The sequence below is a fragment of the Cryptomeria japonica genome, chromosome 6 (assembly GCF_030272615.1).
Source record: "Cryptomeria japonica chromosome 6, Sugi_1.0, whole genome shotgun sequence".
Lineage (NCBI taxonomy): Eukaryota > Viridiplantae > Streptophyta > Pinopsida > Cupressales > Cupressaceae > Cryptomeria > Cryptomeria japonica.
The window spans coordinates 95,207,065-95,220,197 of NC_081410.1; the positions used below are offsets into that span (position 1 = coordinate 95,207,065).

Sequence of the window (13,133 nt, forward strand, 5' to 3'; positions counted from 1 at the left end):
ATCCGTAGTGTTCACGAACAAGACTTCGCAAAATTAAAGTCTTGCCAACTGATTGTAGTATGAGCTTTGGAATGGAGATACAGAGAGTGTTACAGGCTGTGCCAGTTGGACTTCACGGGGGAGATTGTTGGGTATATGAAGCCCAACAGTCACATGGTTGTTTGTCTTCCCTAGAAGACTCTTCATTTCATATCTGAGGTGTCTCTATAAATGACTGAGTGCAGTCATGTATGATTATAGTATTGGATATTGGTTAATAAAGAGTTTCCCTGCTTTGAGAGTGGACGTAGCCATATTGGCGAATCACTATAAATACTTGTCTCATGTCTTTGTTTGTGTCATTTATATTTTCTGTTGTTTTCTGTTGATTAATATGTTTTTCTCTGCTTGTTTAAAATTAACAATATTTCTAAGTTTAAGAATGTTAAATATTTAGAGTTGACTCACATTTTCTAGGCTTATTATGTTGTTTAATGTATGCTGTCTTCTTAAGAATACACTTCTAGACTTAAAAGTGTTAAACACTCAGAATTGACTAACATCCTCTAGACTTAATATGTTGCTTAGTGTGTGTGGTTTAAGGTTGGGCCTCTTACACAACCTAACAAGCAATGTACATTAGAGTGTTGTAATATTTATCCCCTTATACTTTGGTGGTCATCTATTGTAAACTCTACATAATTGATTTGGTCACGAGGTAGTTAGTTTATTTTGGCAATATAATGCAAATTGTTTTATTAGGTGGTTGAAAACTCAAAGTGTAATTGGATATGAAAAAATAAGTTCAATTCAAAGTGTAATTTGATATGAAAAACACGTTCAATAGGTTAATGAGAGAAGATGTGATGCTATCACAAAACAAAGTCAATTTTATAAGTGATATATAACAATAAAGAATCAAGAAATAAAACTTAAAAAAAATAATATCACAATATATATGCGATGAGCAATTTTAGGGAATAAGATGTGTCTATGTATGTTTAATGTATGAAATTTTGGAAAGCATTTATGTGTGCATGTATGTATATTTGTGTGGGGATGTGCGTGTGTTTGTGTGTGCATGTATATCCATCTTAATCTTCATACATTGAGCCTATATCTAAATATCTTATTCCCTTCAGTTACTCATTACATTTATACAAATGCTATGATTCATTTTAGGGAATAAGATGTGTCTATATATGTTCAATGTATAAAACTCTAAGAAGCATTTATGCATACATGTATGTATATATATGTGTGGGGGTGTGTGTCATAGGGGCTTCACTGGCTAGGCAATATTAAATCACATGCATTCATATTGGGGGGGTTAATATCTCAAAAAATGGACTCAATATATTCCTTATCTGGTGAAATAGAGGGGTTTTTAATTCGGGCTATGAAAAATGCAATATTTAGTGAAAATAGGGGGGTTTTAATTTGGGTTGTGTATTGGGAGGGGGTGACTAACAGGAGTTTAGGACAATATTTTTTGAAAATAGGGGGATTCTTTAGTATGCCATGAACACACTTGATATAACTCGGGTTCACTAAGTGAAGCCCCCGTGATGCGTGCATGTGCGTGCATTTATCAGTTCTAGATCTTCATACATATCTTGTAGACACCTAAAAGTTGCACAATGAATTAAGTGAATTTTATTCATTTAATTATTCTTAATTCTTCCTATTAATTAAATTAAGATTTAATTAATATACCCTTTTTCTATCTAAGCCATTTAATTAAATTTACATTTAACTAAATACCCTCCCTCTAGCCATTTTAATTAAATTTACATTTAATTAAAGATATCAATTTATCCCCTTTCCCATTTTAATTAAATCTACATTTAATTAAAATCTCATTTGCATTTAAATAAATCTAAATTTATTTATAAATCCCTCCACTTGCAAAATCCTACAAATGCAAGTTGCAACCAAATTGAAATAAAACAATTTATTTTAATTAATTATATTTTCCCTCACCCACTTGCATTTTCCTACATCTCCCACTTGCATCCTACATCCTATTCCTAATTCTTCTAGAATCCATCTAATCCTAATCAATTAGCCCAAACCCATCCATTATCCCTTTTCCCTAAATTTGAGGAGGTCACTTCTCAAATTTGGAGTGAAGTCTTCAAAAAACAATAAAGCCTTTATGTCTTCAACAAGTTAACTTTGAAAGTCTTCATAACCATTAATGGTTAACTCAATCCTCTAGCATGATTAGAGACTTTTTCTCTTAACTCAACCTTCATCTAACCCAAGGGTCTCATCAAACATTCATTGCTTTGACCATGGTTATCCCTTTAACCTTTGCACAAGAGTTTACCTCTTGGGTAAAAGCTTTATCCATTGGATAACCCTAACCTAACTTTAACCCTTACCTTCTAAGGTAACCATCATGTCTTCTCAAGCATTTAATGCTTCTTACATCTCCTCTCAAGCAATCTTTTGTTGACAATTGTCACCATTTTATTAGTGAGAATTGTGAACATGGATTGATTAACTTTCAATCTTGACCCTTGATAAGATCATCCAATCTTGACCATCCATTTCCCTATTTTCCCTATAAATAGAGCCCATTCGTTCTTCAAAAAGATCAAGTCTTTGTGCATCAAACTTATAGTCTCATAACATTAAGCATATTATCTCTCTTTGATAGAATAGCATGTTAGATCATTTTGATAGCATTATAATCTTAGATATATCAGGTCAATCTCATATCATGTTAGCTTCATCTTAGTATCATTTTCATACTAGTTTAAGCTTCATATCAATATCTTGCATCCTATCATCATCTAGTTTCATATCAAAATCATCACTAGGATCTTGGTTGCATTCCATTTAGATCTTAAAATCATAAATCTCATTCTTTAGGTTGTCATCTTAAAGAATCAAGTGCTCTTCCAAGTTGAGAGCCACCTTGAATCTTGAAGATCCTTGGAGATAGAGGAACATGGAACGATTTAAAGAGTTTAGATTCATTTAACTTTGTTTTGTTTGGATTTCTAACCTCTAATGCAATGTTTCATGTGTGTGTTTGAATTGTTTTCTCCTCCTACAGGTTGATACCACATTTTTGACATACATATCTTACTCCCTTCAGTTACTAATTACATTTATATATCGATATAATACAAAAATATAAACTCTAAAAAGCATGATATGTTAATGTGAGATTAATGTGTCATGAGCACAAAGAAAGGAAAAGGAAATACATCATAGACAAATGCTAAATGACAGTCAAAGATAAATAAGCAATGTACGTAGGGAATAAAAGTAAAAGTGAATCAAATAGTCAAAATTAATGTAAGACTCATTGGTTTCATGTCCTTTTTCTACCCTAATCTTTATGTTTTGACATGCTTTTAAGACCTTTTAAATAAATAGGTTATTTCTTGGATGCATGAATGGAATTCCTATAACCAAGATCATATTATTTTATACTTTGTATTGATCACTTGATTATCATTATGTCCATGCATTGATATTAAAGATCATGCTTCTTGTTTATTGAGGTACCTTCTTTGATGTTGTATGTGTTGATTTAGGAATCATCTAAATGAAATATTTGAGAGGTTCACTATATTGATATTTTATTTATGTCATATTATGATTATAATGACCTGACAATATCTCTCAACAAAATTTATATAGGGGAAAGGATCCAGTAGTCGTGCACCCTAACTTCACGCTTCTCAAAATTCTACTTGGAAATTTCGAATCACTCCGATTTTTTTACAGCAGCTTACTTGGCAAGTCCCCTGCTTATAACTAAGGTTTCAGGGCCACATCATCAAATATGATGCCACATCAGCATGCTTTTTGCCAAGGTGTCCAAAACAGCCCCAAAAAAAAGTGAGACCAATAGGCGTGCAAAAGAGACCCCAATAGTTGTGCAGCCGATGTGGCATCCCCTGATTGGTTACTTTTTATAATATTAGTACATTTCTTAACAACTATTGGTACATTTCCTAACAACTGTTGGTACATTTCCTAACAAAAATTGATATTTTTTGTTTCAAACAATAGGTTTTATTTGTTCAATTTTTGGAACAAGAGGTATCAACAACCCTCACAACAATTGGAACATGCTCAACTACTGGGTCCTTTCCCCTATTTATTATTAAAAATATATACTAATTATCTAATACCGATTTCAAACTCATAATTTTTTTTTTTTGAAATATTCTAAACATTTGTGTAAGATACGTATTCTATTACATTGTGGTTACTCTTTTTGACTAGACTTACGATAAAGGTCGCAAGGAAATGCTGACGATCCAAAATGGTTTATGATTTCCGAACGGAAACGATTCAAAATATCAAAACCTTCAGACATATTTCCTCATTCGGAAAAAATAAAAAAGATACTGTTTTAAGTTTTTTTCTTTTAGAAATTCGTTTTTAAGAAAGATGATTACTTGTTGAGCAGCACAACTATTTTTGGCATCGAGCTAGACGTAAGATTCGGGAGCGAAGCAGCTGCTGCGGAACCACCTATCACTTGCATCACCACCAAGGAGTAACCAAACTCTCACATTCATTACATAAAATTATATGGACAGAGAAAGAGAAAGGGAAAGATTTCCATTCTCAGTAATGGGGGACAGGAGAAAGCGCCGTACAGGGGAGGAGCAACCTTCTTCAGATTCTAATGATCAGAATGTGAGTACTCCATGCCATTTCAGCTTGTTTTGCAGAACAATTTTCAATTCCACTTCACAAGTTATCAGGAAAACAATTTGGGTGCCCTCGTTCTATATTTCTTTAAAATACTTTGATAGCTTGGCGTTAGTTTTTTCTTGTTTTTTGGGTTCTGCCATTGTTGTTCGGGCTGCAGGCTACATCAATGCAATTTGTTTCGTGTCGTTTTCAATTTACCAATACCCAAATGGATTGGAATTAGTTCTTGCTTGTTTTGTATTCTGAGATTGGTTGTCTATTTCCTTTATGTATTATAATTTCGATGGAACCAATTTAATGAGTAAAATGCGAGTCAACGACACTAATGATCGGCAATGTAGTTTGTGGATGTGCTTCTTCCACTCTGGTCTTCAATGCCAAATGGCTTAGCATTAAGTTTGTTGTGGGCATCGCTATTGGTTTTTTTTTTCATCGATGAACTTGACCTCAAGGGACCATCTCCTTTAATATTAATAACAAAAAAGTTGCAGTTTAGCAGGTTGCTCCTGTGGAGGGCCAAAACAAAATTTCCGCAGGGATACATATATTACAAAATGCTGTATACAGCTGAACTACCAACACCTATTTATGACATATTATTATACTATCTTAAAGTTAGACTTGGCAGCATCTGTGCCCCCATCGCTGTATGACTTTGAAACGGCTTTAATAGCAAATGTCTAGTCCACCTCCTTAGATGACGATGCTCCAGTAGTGGCCTTCAGAAATTTGATGACCCAATTGGCCTCCTTCTTTGCGTTTGGTATCATTTTGCTCAATCACAATGATGATCAACGGATCCCAGGGATTGATATATGGAGAATTGATAACAGTCCATGCCCCCGTGACAGGATGGAAGCCCAAACTAACAACTGCATCGTTCAGAATTTTCCTCAGCCCACATCTCCAACGTGGTTTGATGAAAGGATTCTGCAAACAGTCCTAATGACCTCCTTAGACTCTCCAGCATCAAGAAAGATAGCAATGAACATTGAGGAGATGCCTCTGTTGAAATGATACCGATCTGCCCAGGATAGGAAGGTTTCTCCCATCTCTAATCAAATCACGTGAATCATAATAATGGTTCTTGTCTTAAATATCTTTTTCAGCCCGATATCCAAAATCACTCTCATGAATGCTATTTATCTTTGCTCCTTGGCACACTGTTATCCATGTCCCAATTTCTTCTGTATACTGCACAATAAAATGTAGTATGGTTTTTAATAGTCATCAATGTTGGCTTCAGTACATACTCCGTCATGAATCTTTGCCTTCTTGCACTAAAATTCCCTGGTACATCCTTGGCAAGAAGTGAGCCGAGCCAAACCAACTAAAAATAATTATTAATGCACTTAAGTTGAATGTGGAGAGGACAGTAGATCGAGCATTGTCTTTCATCATGCGATTGGGGATCTGTCACTAATGTAATCCATGTTCATGTCAATTGCCATGTTGGCCAAAGCATCAGCCACCTCCATTGGCCTCTCGATAGGTATGGCCAATGCTATAAGTGGTGAAACTATCGAGTAATGGCTAGCATGGATTGAGCATGTTGCTATTTTTCCAGTTCAGAGAAAAATGTTTGTGGGGAGTGTTAATAATGATTAATGAACCTCCTGATATTTGGATTTGCACACTTCCAATTACTTGCATTTTTGAAGCTCAAGTAAGATGGTTTGGGCTTCCACTTCATTGTTTGTACCACTTGGGAGTTTTTTAATAACCGTTGCATCAACCGTCTTCCATTGTGGTCTTTGATAGTTCATCCAGCTCTAGATTGTTTGAGGTTTCCATTGGAAGCACCATCGAAATTGAGTTTGTGCTAGCCATCAGCTGGGGGAATCCATTGAGTGTCTGATCTTGGATTTGAAGTTGGATAAATCCGTGGAGCCCCATGAACAGATGGTCTTTGCTATTGTTGGTATTATTAATTCATGTAATTTAAAAGTGGTGGCAATATAATTAAAAAAAGTATAACTCTACCACAAGTTATTCACAAATAAAGTTTGTATATGTGCCCTTATCACACTGTTTCGCATGCCCAAATGGCTTCAAATTAGTTTTTGGTTATTATGAATTGCAGTATTGTCTATCTGTTTCATGATCAAGTATGCATTTTTTTGAATAGTAGTAGTTAAATGGGAGAAATTAGTGACTTTATTTCATAATTAATTAGCAATACAGTTTGTAGTTGTGCTCTTTTCTTGGGCAATATCGATTGGAATTGGTTTTTGCTTGTTGAGTATTTTGCTATTGGTTGTCTGTGTCATTTATGCATATAATTTTATTGTGATAGGAATTAAATGGGAAATAATTATTTTACTTCACAAGTTATCAGCAACACAGTTTGTGGGCATGCCCTTTTGACGCTGCTTTCTAACACCTAAATGGCTTGGCCTAATTTCTGCTTGTTATGGATCTTGCTAGTGGTGGTCTGGTTAATATATGGACGTTATTTTTTATTGGCAGCATTTAAATGGAGAAATTTATGACATCACTACATGAATAATCAACAATGCAGTTTGTAGGCATGCTATTTTTACAATGTTTTCCAGTATACAAATGGATTAGCATTAGTTTTTTGTTATAATGGATTCTCCTATTGGTCTTCTGTTTTATTTATTTTATTTTTTTAACAATAGCAATATATGGGCAATGGTGGCCCAAGGGCTTGTGGTTTAATAGTAGTGGGGAACATTCATAAAATTGCGACTCAAGTTCAAATGTTTCTTCCCATTTTAGTAGACATGTGGCAAGATTATGTAATGGTTATGGGTATTCATATTAACAGTCCAAGGTGTGTGGTGTAATATGATAACCCATAAGAGTTTGACATTGATTAGAGCATGATCCAAGATTGAATATTATGACCCTTAATTCCAGTAGACATGTAGCAAGGTTATGGTGTAACTCGTGTGGGTTTCTGTGTTTGCAAGTTTAAAGAAAGTAATCCAATTAAGTCAAAGCTGTATGAAAAGTGGAGCATAATCTTGACAAAAAACAAAATAAAAAATCAAATTTGTAATTTGAGTTCTTAGGGTAAAAACGTTTTGAAGGTAAAAACAATTAATGGTAGTTTTTTGTGGGGGCAGGGAGTTCAATGGGGTGATTGTTGTTGACGTGAGAAGTTATGTTTAACAGAAAAGATTTGAACACTTCGTGTCCTGTTCTTGAAAATTGGGTCCCTTGCTTGCTTAGCTTTTAAAAAGGTTGGCTGATATTCCTTCCATAAAACAACTTGTGCCTGGTACTGAGCATTTTCATATTTGAAGAAGGTAAAACTAAGTAGTCAGGTTTATGAGATAATATAATTGAACTTTTGAGACGATTAATTCAATCTTGATTAATAATAGTGTATAACCAAAATAGTGTTTCAGAGTATGGGAAACCTGGGCACTGTTAGTGCTGTATATATAGGACTTTTAACATGGATTTCATGAGGGAATAATTCTGTCAAACACATCTAAGAAGAGATCATTATGAAACCTAAAAGCAACTAACTCTTCTTTGATTTAAGCTCGTATTCCCGTACTATTTTTAATAGACTTATTATCCTCAAGGTTCTTGATATTAGACTATGCTTTTGAGCTGATTAAACTTACACCAGCCCATGCTTTTCAGGACCGACTTAAAAGCTTTGCTGCAGGACAAAAATCTTTAGTATGTGATACACAGTAATTGCTGGAGGTGGATGATTGGATGAGTAGGACTAGACCTAATCGGAGGAGGAATCACTTATGACCAGTCAAGGCCTGTAGTTCCACATCTTCCTACTTTATAGGGAATGATTGTTACTATTGAGTGATTGAATAGTTGCCCTTATCTAATTGTTGATGAGAGCACTTCATTATTACAAATCCCTAGTGCAAGAAACTGTAGACAATTAGGTATTTCTTGCATAATACGTGCATTTTCAGCATGCTTGAATCATCCTTTATTGTGGATAGAAGGTAATTTAATTGTTCTTGTATACCATGTTCTATCATGCTGTGAGAGCCATGTCTTGTTTATCTCCCACTTTGCTTTATTCTAAGTTGTCAATTTGGGTTTGGTTTGGGCAGCTCGCTGATTTTTTCCCTTAGGTTTGATACGGCTGGATTTGGTTTAAAAATATAAAACTAACCATAATATGCATAAAATTTACAAAATTAAATACAGAACATAGGTGATAATTGCTAACTCAATGTCCATTGTCAAATGCTAAAGATAAATAAAAATGGTTTATGTTAGTGCAACCACACACGTAAAATTAATGCAAATTGTTATACTGCTCTTTGTTGAGGGTATACATGTCATTGAGAGCTTAGAAGCACTTAAATTTTTGGAAGACACATAAATTCTATTAAAAATACAGCTACAAAATGTATCAAATGAGTTTGTTGGGGGTCTAGAGGAAACATCCCCAGCAGGGTCAAGGGGTAATGCCACATGCAAGGGTTTGGGGGTAGCACCCCCAGCAGGGTCAAGGGGTGGCCACTCAAAATCACATAGACTTTCCCCAGCAGTCCCCAGGATGTTTATGGAACATCACTGATGTCCCTAGCTGTCTTGGGGATGCCCAGCCATCCCTGCAAAGTCCCCATTTTTCTGGGATAGCTAGGGCAAATTTTTTTGAGTGGTGATGGTGGGAGGAATGTTTCCAAGGCATCACAGCATCCCTGATACATCTCTGGTAGGGCTACGAGGCAAAAAATCCCAGGGATGCATCTTTGAGGAACATAGGTTTTATACAGTAACGATAGTTCGTGGATGCAGAAATGGGAAGTTGAAAAATACAATCGTATTTCTGCACAGTGATTTATTGGTTTGATGCCACAAATGATATCGTTGCAGCCATGCTAGGTGTTGGAAGTATTATTTCAAGTGCAGCAACTGTGCATGTAGATGTGGACAAGATGCATTACCAAATGTAATTGTTTGTTTCAAGGTTTGCAAATTTGTTTTGTTTGTTTTTGTGCACCAAGGATAAAAAGTGACTTATTGCTTGCAATATTCAACAATCTAAAAATGCCCCCAAATTACTCCCCACTATTTAAAATTATGCACATCTAAACAAGGTTACTCATTTTTACATATATTTTTTAAAACTAACAGCTTCATATGGATTATAATACCCTGAAATTAATACTATGGGTTCAAAAAAGAAAGAAAAACAATATTGGTAAGCCTATAACACCTAAAACACCTAAAACAAAGTTTGCAAATTTGAATTTGAGAACCATATGAAACTATGGTGGCAGGAATCGCAGAGTTAAAAAATAGGATCCGTGTTTTGTTGAGAAGTCAGGAACTGGAGTGGCAGTTTGTTTTGGGAAGACACAAAGTAGAATGGTGCAAGCAGAAATTCCTTGTAGAGTGGAGAGCAGAGAGACTTGAAGGAGTCCAGTTAACCTGCTGAAAAGGTTGCTTAGCTTGCAGATTGGAGAGAGAACAGAAAAACAAGGATTAGCACTAGCAGAGACGGGATGGAGGATAGGCCTAAATCCTAAGTCTATTCCTTTGTGTGGATGAAAATACTACTCCCTGTGCTCTGATACCAATGTCAGGCCAGGAAATTGGACTGCAGATTAAAAACGGGGATGAGCAGAAACTGGATGGAGGATAAGTTTAAACCCTAACAGCCTATTCCTTGGTGGAATTGAAAAGAGTACTCCCTGTGCTCTGATACCAATGTTAGGCCAGGAAATTGGACTGCAAAGCAAATTTGAAATTGTATTGATGCAAAAACCAAAATTGAATTACTGTCACTCACGTATTTATTAATCTCAAAAGACTGTTCTGCTCAATTTGTAAGATGACTCTTCAGCTTCACTTACAGTTGTGTAATAATAGTAAAAATATCATTATTACTTTTATGGCTAGACCTAGGATTATGTACATTAACACTCTATATTCCTTGGAGCATCATTGCTATTACTTGCATTTTTCTTGTAAATTTGGCCATGACTTTGTATCCAGCAATCAATTGCAATTTGCTATTATGATTAAAATGTTGGTTTGAAGCAGAACTTATTAATACAATTGTTATTACTGTAAGTCATTCTACCTTTTAGTTTCAGTTCATTTTGTGACCATTTGACATATTTATGCAATCTTTTATTTTTGGCACATGTTTGATTTCAATGATACTCATAAAAGCTTAATGGTATTGGTTCATATTTTTCACCAAGCAGTTTCGACCAAAAAGGATTACGGCAGTTCCACCATTTGATGCTAAAAGGGCTGAATCCTCCAGGCAGCATGTGAGAGCACTCAATTCTCAATTTGCAAGGTTTTCTACATTCTTATTTCTATTCCATTGAGCTTTAACTTGGTATATGTTCATCAGCTTTTGTCAGAAGACTTGTTTACTTATAGAAACTAATATTTCTAATTTATCCCTATGAAATGTTTTTACATGAGCAATGAACATTTCTTATGCAGGGATGATATTCTTTGTGCTAAAGTATACCATCAATTTTCTTTGAAGTATCAACAATTAATTGGTTTAACAAGAGAATGTGTTCGAATATTTGAAAATTATTTTAAATTTTGCATATAATGAAAATGTTGAGGTTTGACGAATTTATTTTGAGGGATCATAAAATAACATTACACAGATCTGAAAACAACATTAGAGGCATATTATCAAAGAATTACCAGAAAATAGAGGCAATTGTTAAGTTGCTGAATCATGGGGTTTTCCGGGCAATTTCAGGTACAAAATGTACCAGAATTGGATTCCGAAACGAATCTCCTGTGGGTACATCCAGGGTTTGCGTTTTTAGATGCCAAAATGTTTAGTGATTCTAGTTGGATCTTTTTGATATTCTTAAGATCAACAGTGCTGATTAGTGAACTCAGAACTTATCTATCATGGGATTCTAGTTTGATCTTTTTGATATTGAAAACTGAATTTAAAATAGTATGTTATGTTTCAAAATCTGAAATCTGTAATGGTTTTGTTTAGCATATGCATTAGTATATGACATTCGAAACTTATTTCTATTTTTTAGCTACATATATACACATACATACAATAAACGTACCCAATCCCCAAAACAATTTCTGCCGTACCAGTGTTTGATACCCACGTACCTGTTCCTGTTCCCGTACCTGATTCGGCAACTTAGGGCAATTGAAATGGAGAGAAATATTGACAGACTTTTCTAAACATTTCTCTGCATAGGCTGTATGCATCATTAAGATTGTTTAATATTAGAATTCTAATTCAGATGGACATCACTTTGGAAGCCTGATTTATAGTTTGGTATCTTGATATGCTTGGTATCACCTATGCCAAGTCTAATCACTTATATACGGAATTTACTGTTCTAGTTTTTGACTATCCACCAGACATTGCTGATAAAAGGACTTGCAGTACACTCATTTTTTCAATTAGGTATTCTGAAGGGTAGGTTGCATGTGTAAATGTCTCTTTGAGCTCATCCCAATTTTATAACCGTTACCTCACATTTCGTTATTGCTGCAAGAGGGATTATGGCCAACACACAGGCCGCAACTGCAACCTCTAGGCGCCATAAAATCTCTTCGTTTTTAAAACTGTAGCAGAGTGTCAGGCACATTCCCTCTTTTACATTCCAAATTGTAGGGTTCAGTGCACATCACCAAATTTCCTTTGACATCTAGAGGATAGTATTAAGTAATTAAAGGCTTCTGGGGGCATATTTGGCCAGCATTTATTTTTGTGAGATTCGATGGTTGTGTTTTAAGTCATCTTATGATGATCTCAATGAGTAATTATTACACTGATGACATTTTTTCCTCATGAATGTTACTAATAATTACAAGTCAAGAGGACCCATTAAGCACACAGGCACCTTTAAGCATTTGTTAATAGGGGGAGGAACAGTGAATATAATCCACCACTTCTAGCTTTCTCTCTCTATCCTTTTTCTTGGATTGTTGATAGTGGATGTTGGGAGAGACATTGGGAAGAGTCTTGGAATTGCTCAGCTGCCCCCCCGCTTTTGCAAATATATTTTCCTCAGGACAGCATAAGAATCGATGTTGGCTTTTTTGTGGTGATTGATGAGAATTCTGACCTTTATTCTGCTCTGGATTTCAATACAAATTGAAGTCTTGTTCTCAGTTGGCCCTCCTTTGGCTCTAATAGTGGTTCTTTTCAGGATGGGCTGTTTTGCAGGTTTGTTTGGAGCATAGAACTTTTTGCCAACTTGTCTTTGGATTACCTGATTGGGTTTATCCATTTTTTAGGTTTATTTGCTCCCTACGTTTGTTGGATTCTCATTATGCACTTTTGGCCTGCAATTGGGACTTCTTGTACTTTGGCGTCTTATTAAAATGCTTCGGTCATTTAGGTACAATAATATAATTGTCTTTTCTTTTTGTGGGATAAAATTCTATATTGCTAAATTGTTTTGATGCCTGAACATTATGTAACACTTCACTCTAGATATGACTTTATGGTAGATGTCTCTTCAAAAAGAATAGGCATCCTACAA

At 35.0% G+C, this 13,133-nt stretch overlaps 1 protein-coding gene across 1 annotated transcript in view; it reads left to right on the forward strand.

Annotated features, from left to right (window-relative positions):
* The first annotated feature begins 4,290 nt into the window (after positions 1-4,290).
* Positions 4,291-13,133, forward strand: part of LOC131039706 (uncharacterized) — a 173,843-nt gene continuing 165,000 nt past the window's right edge. Inside the window, exons 1-2 of the mRNA XM_057972547.2 lie at positions 4,291-4,650; positions 10,842-10,939. Coding sequence (XP_057828530.1) covers positions 4,543-4,650; positions 10,842-10,939 — 206 coding nt within the window. The 5' untranslated portion in view covers positions 4,291-4,542. The remainder of the gene's footprint in view (positions 4,651-10,841; positions 10,940-13,133) is intronic.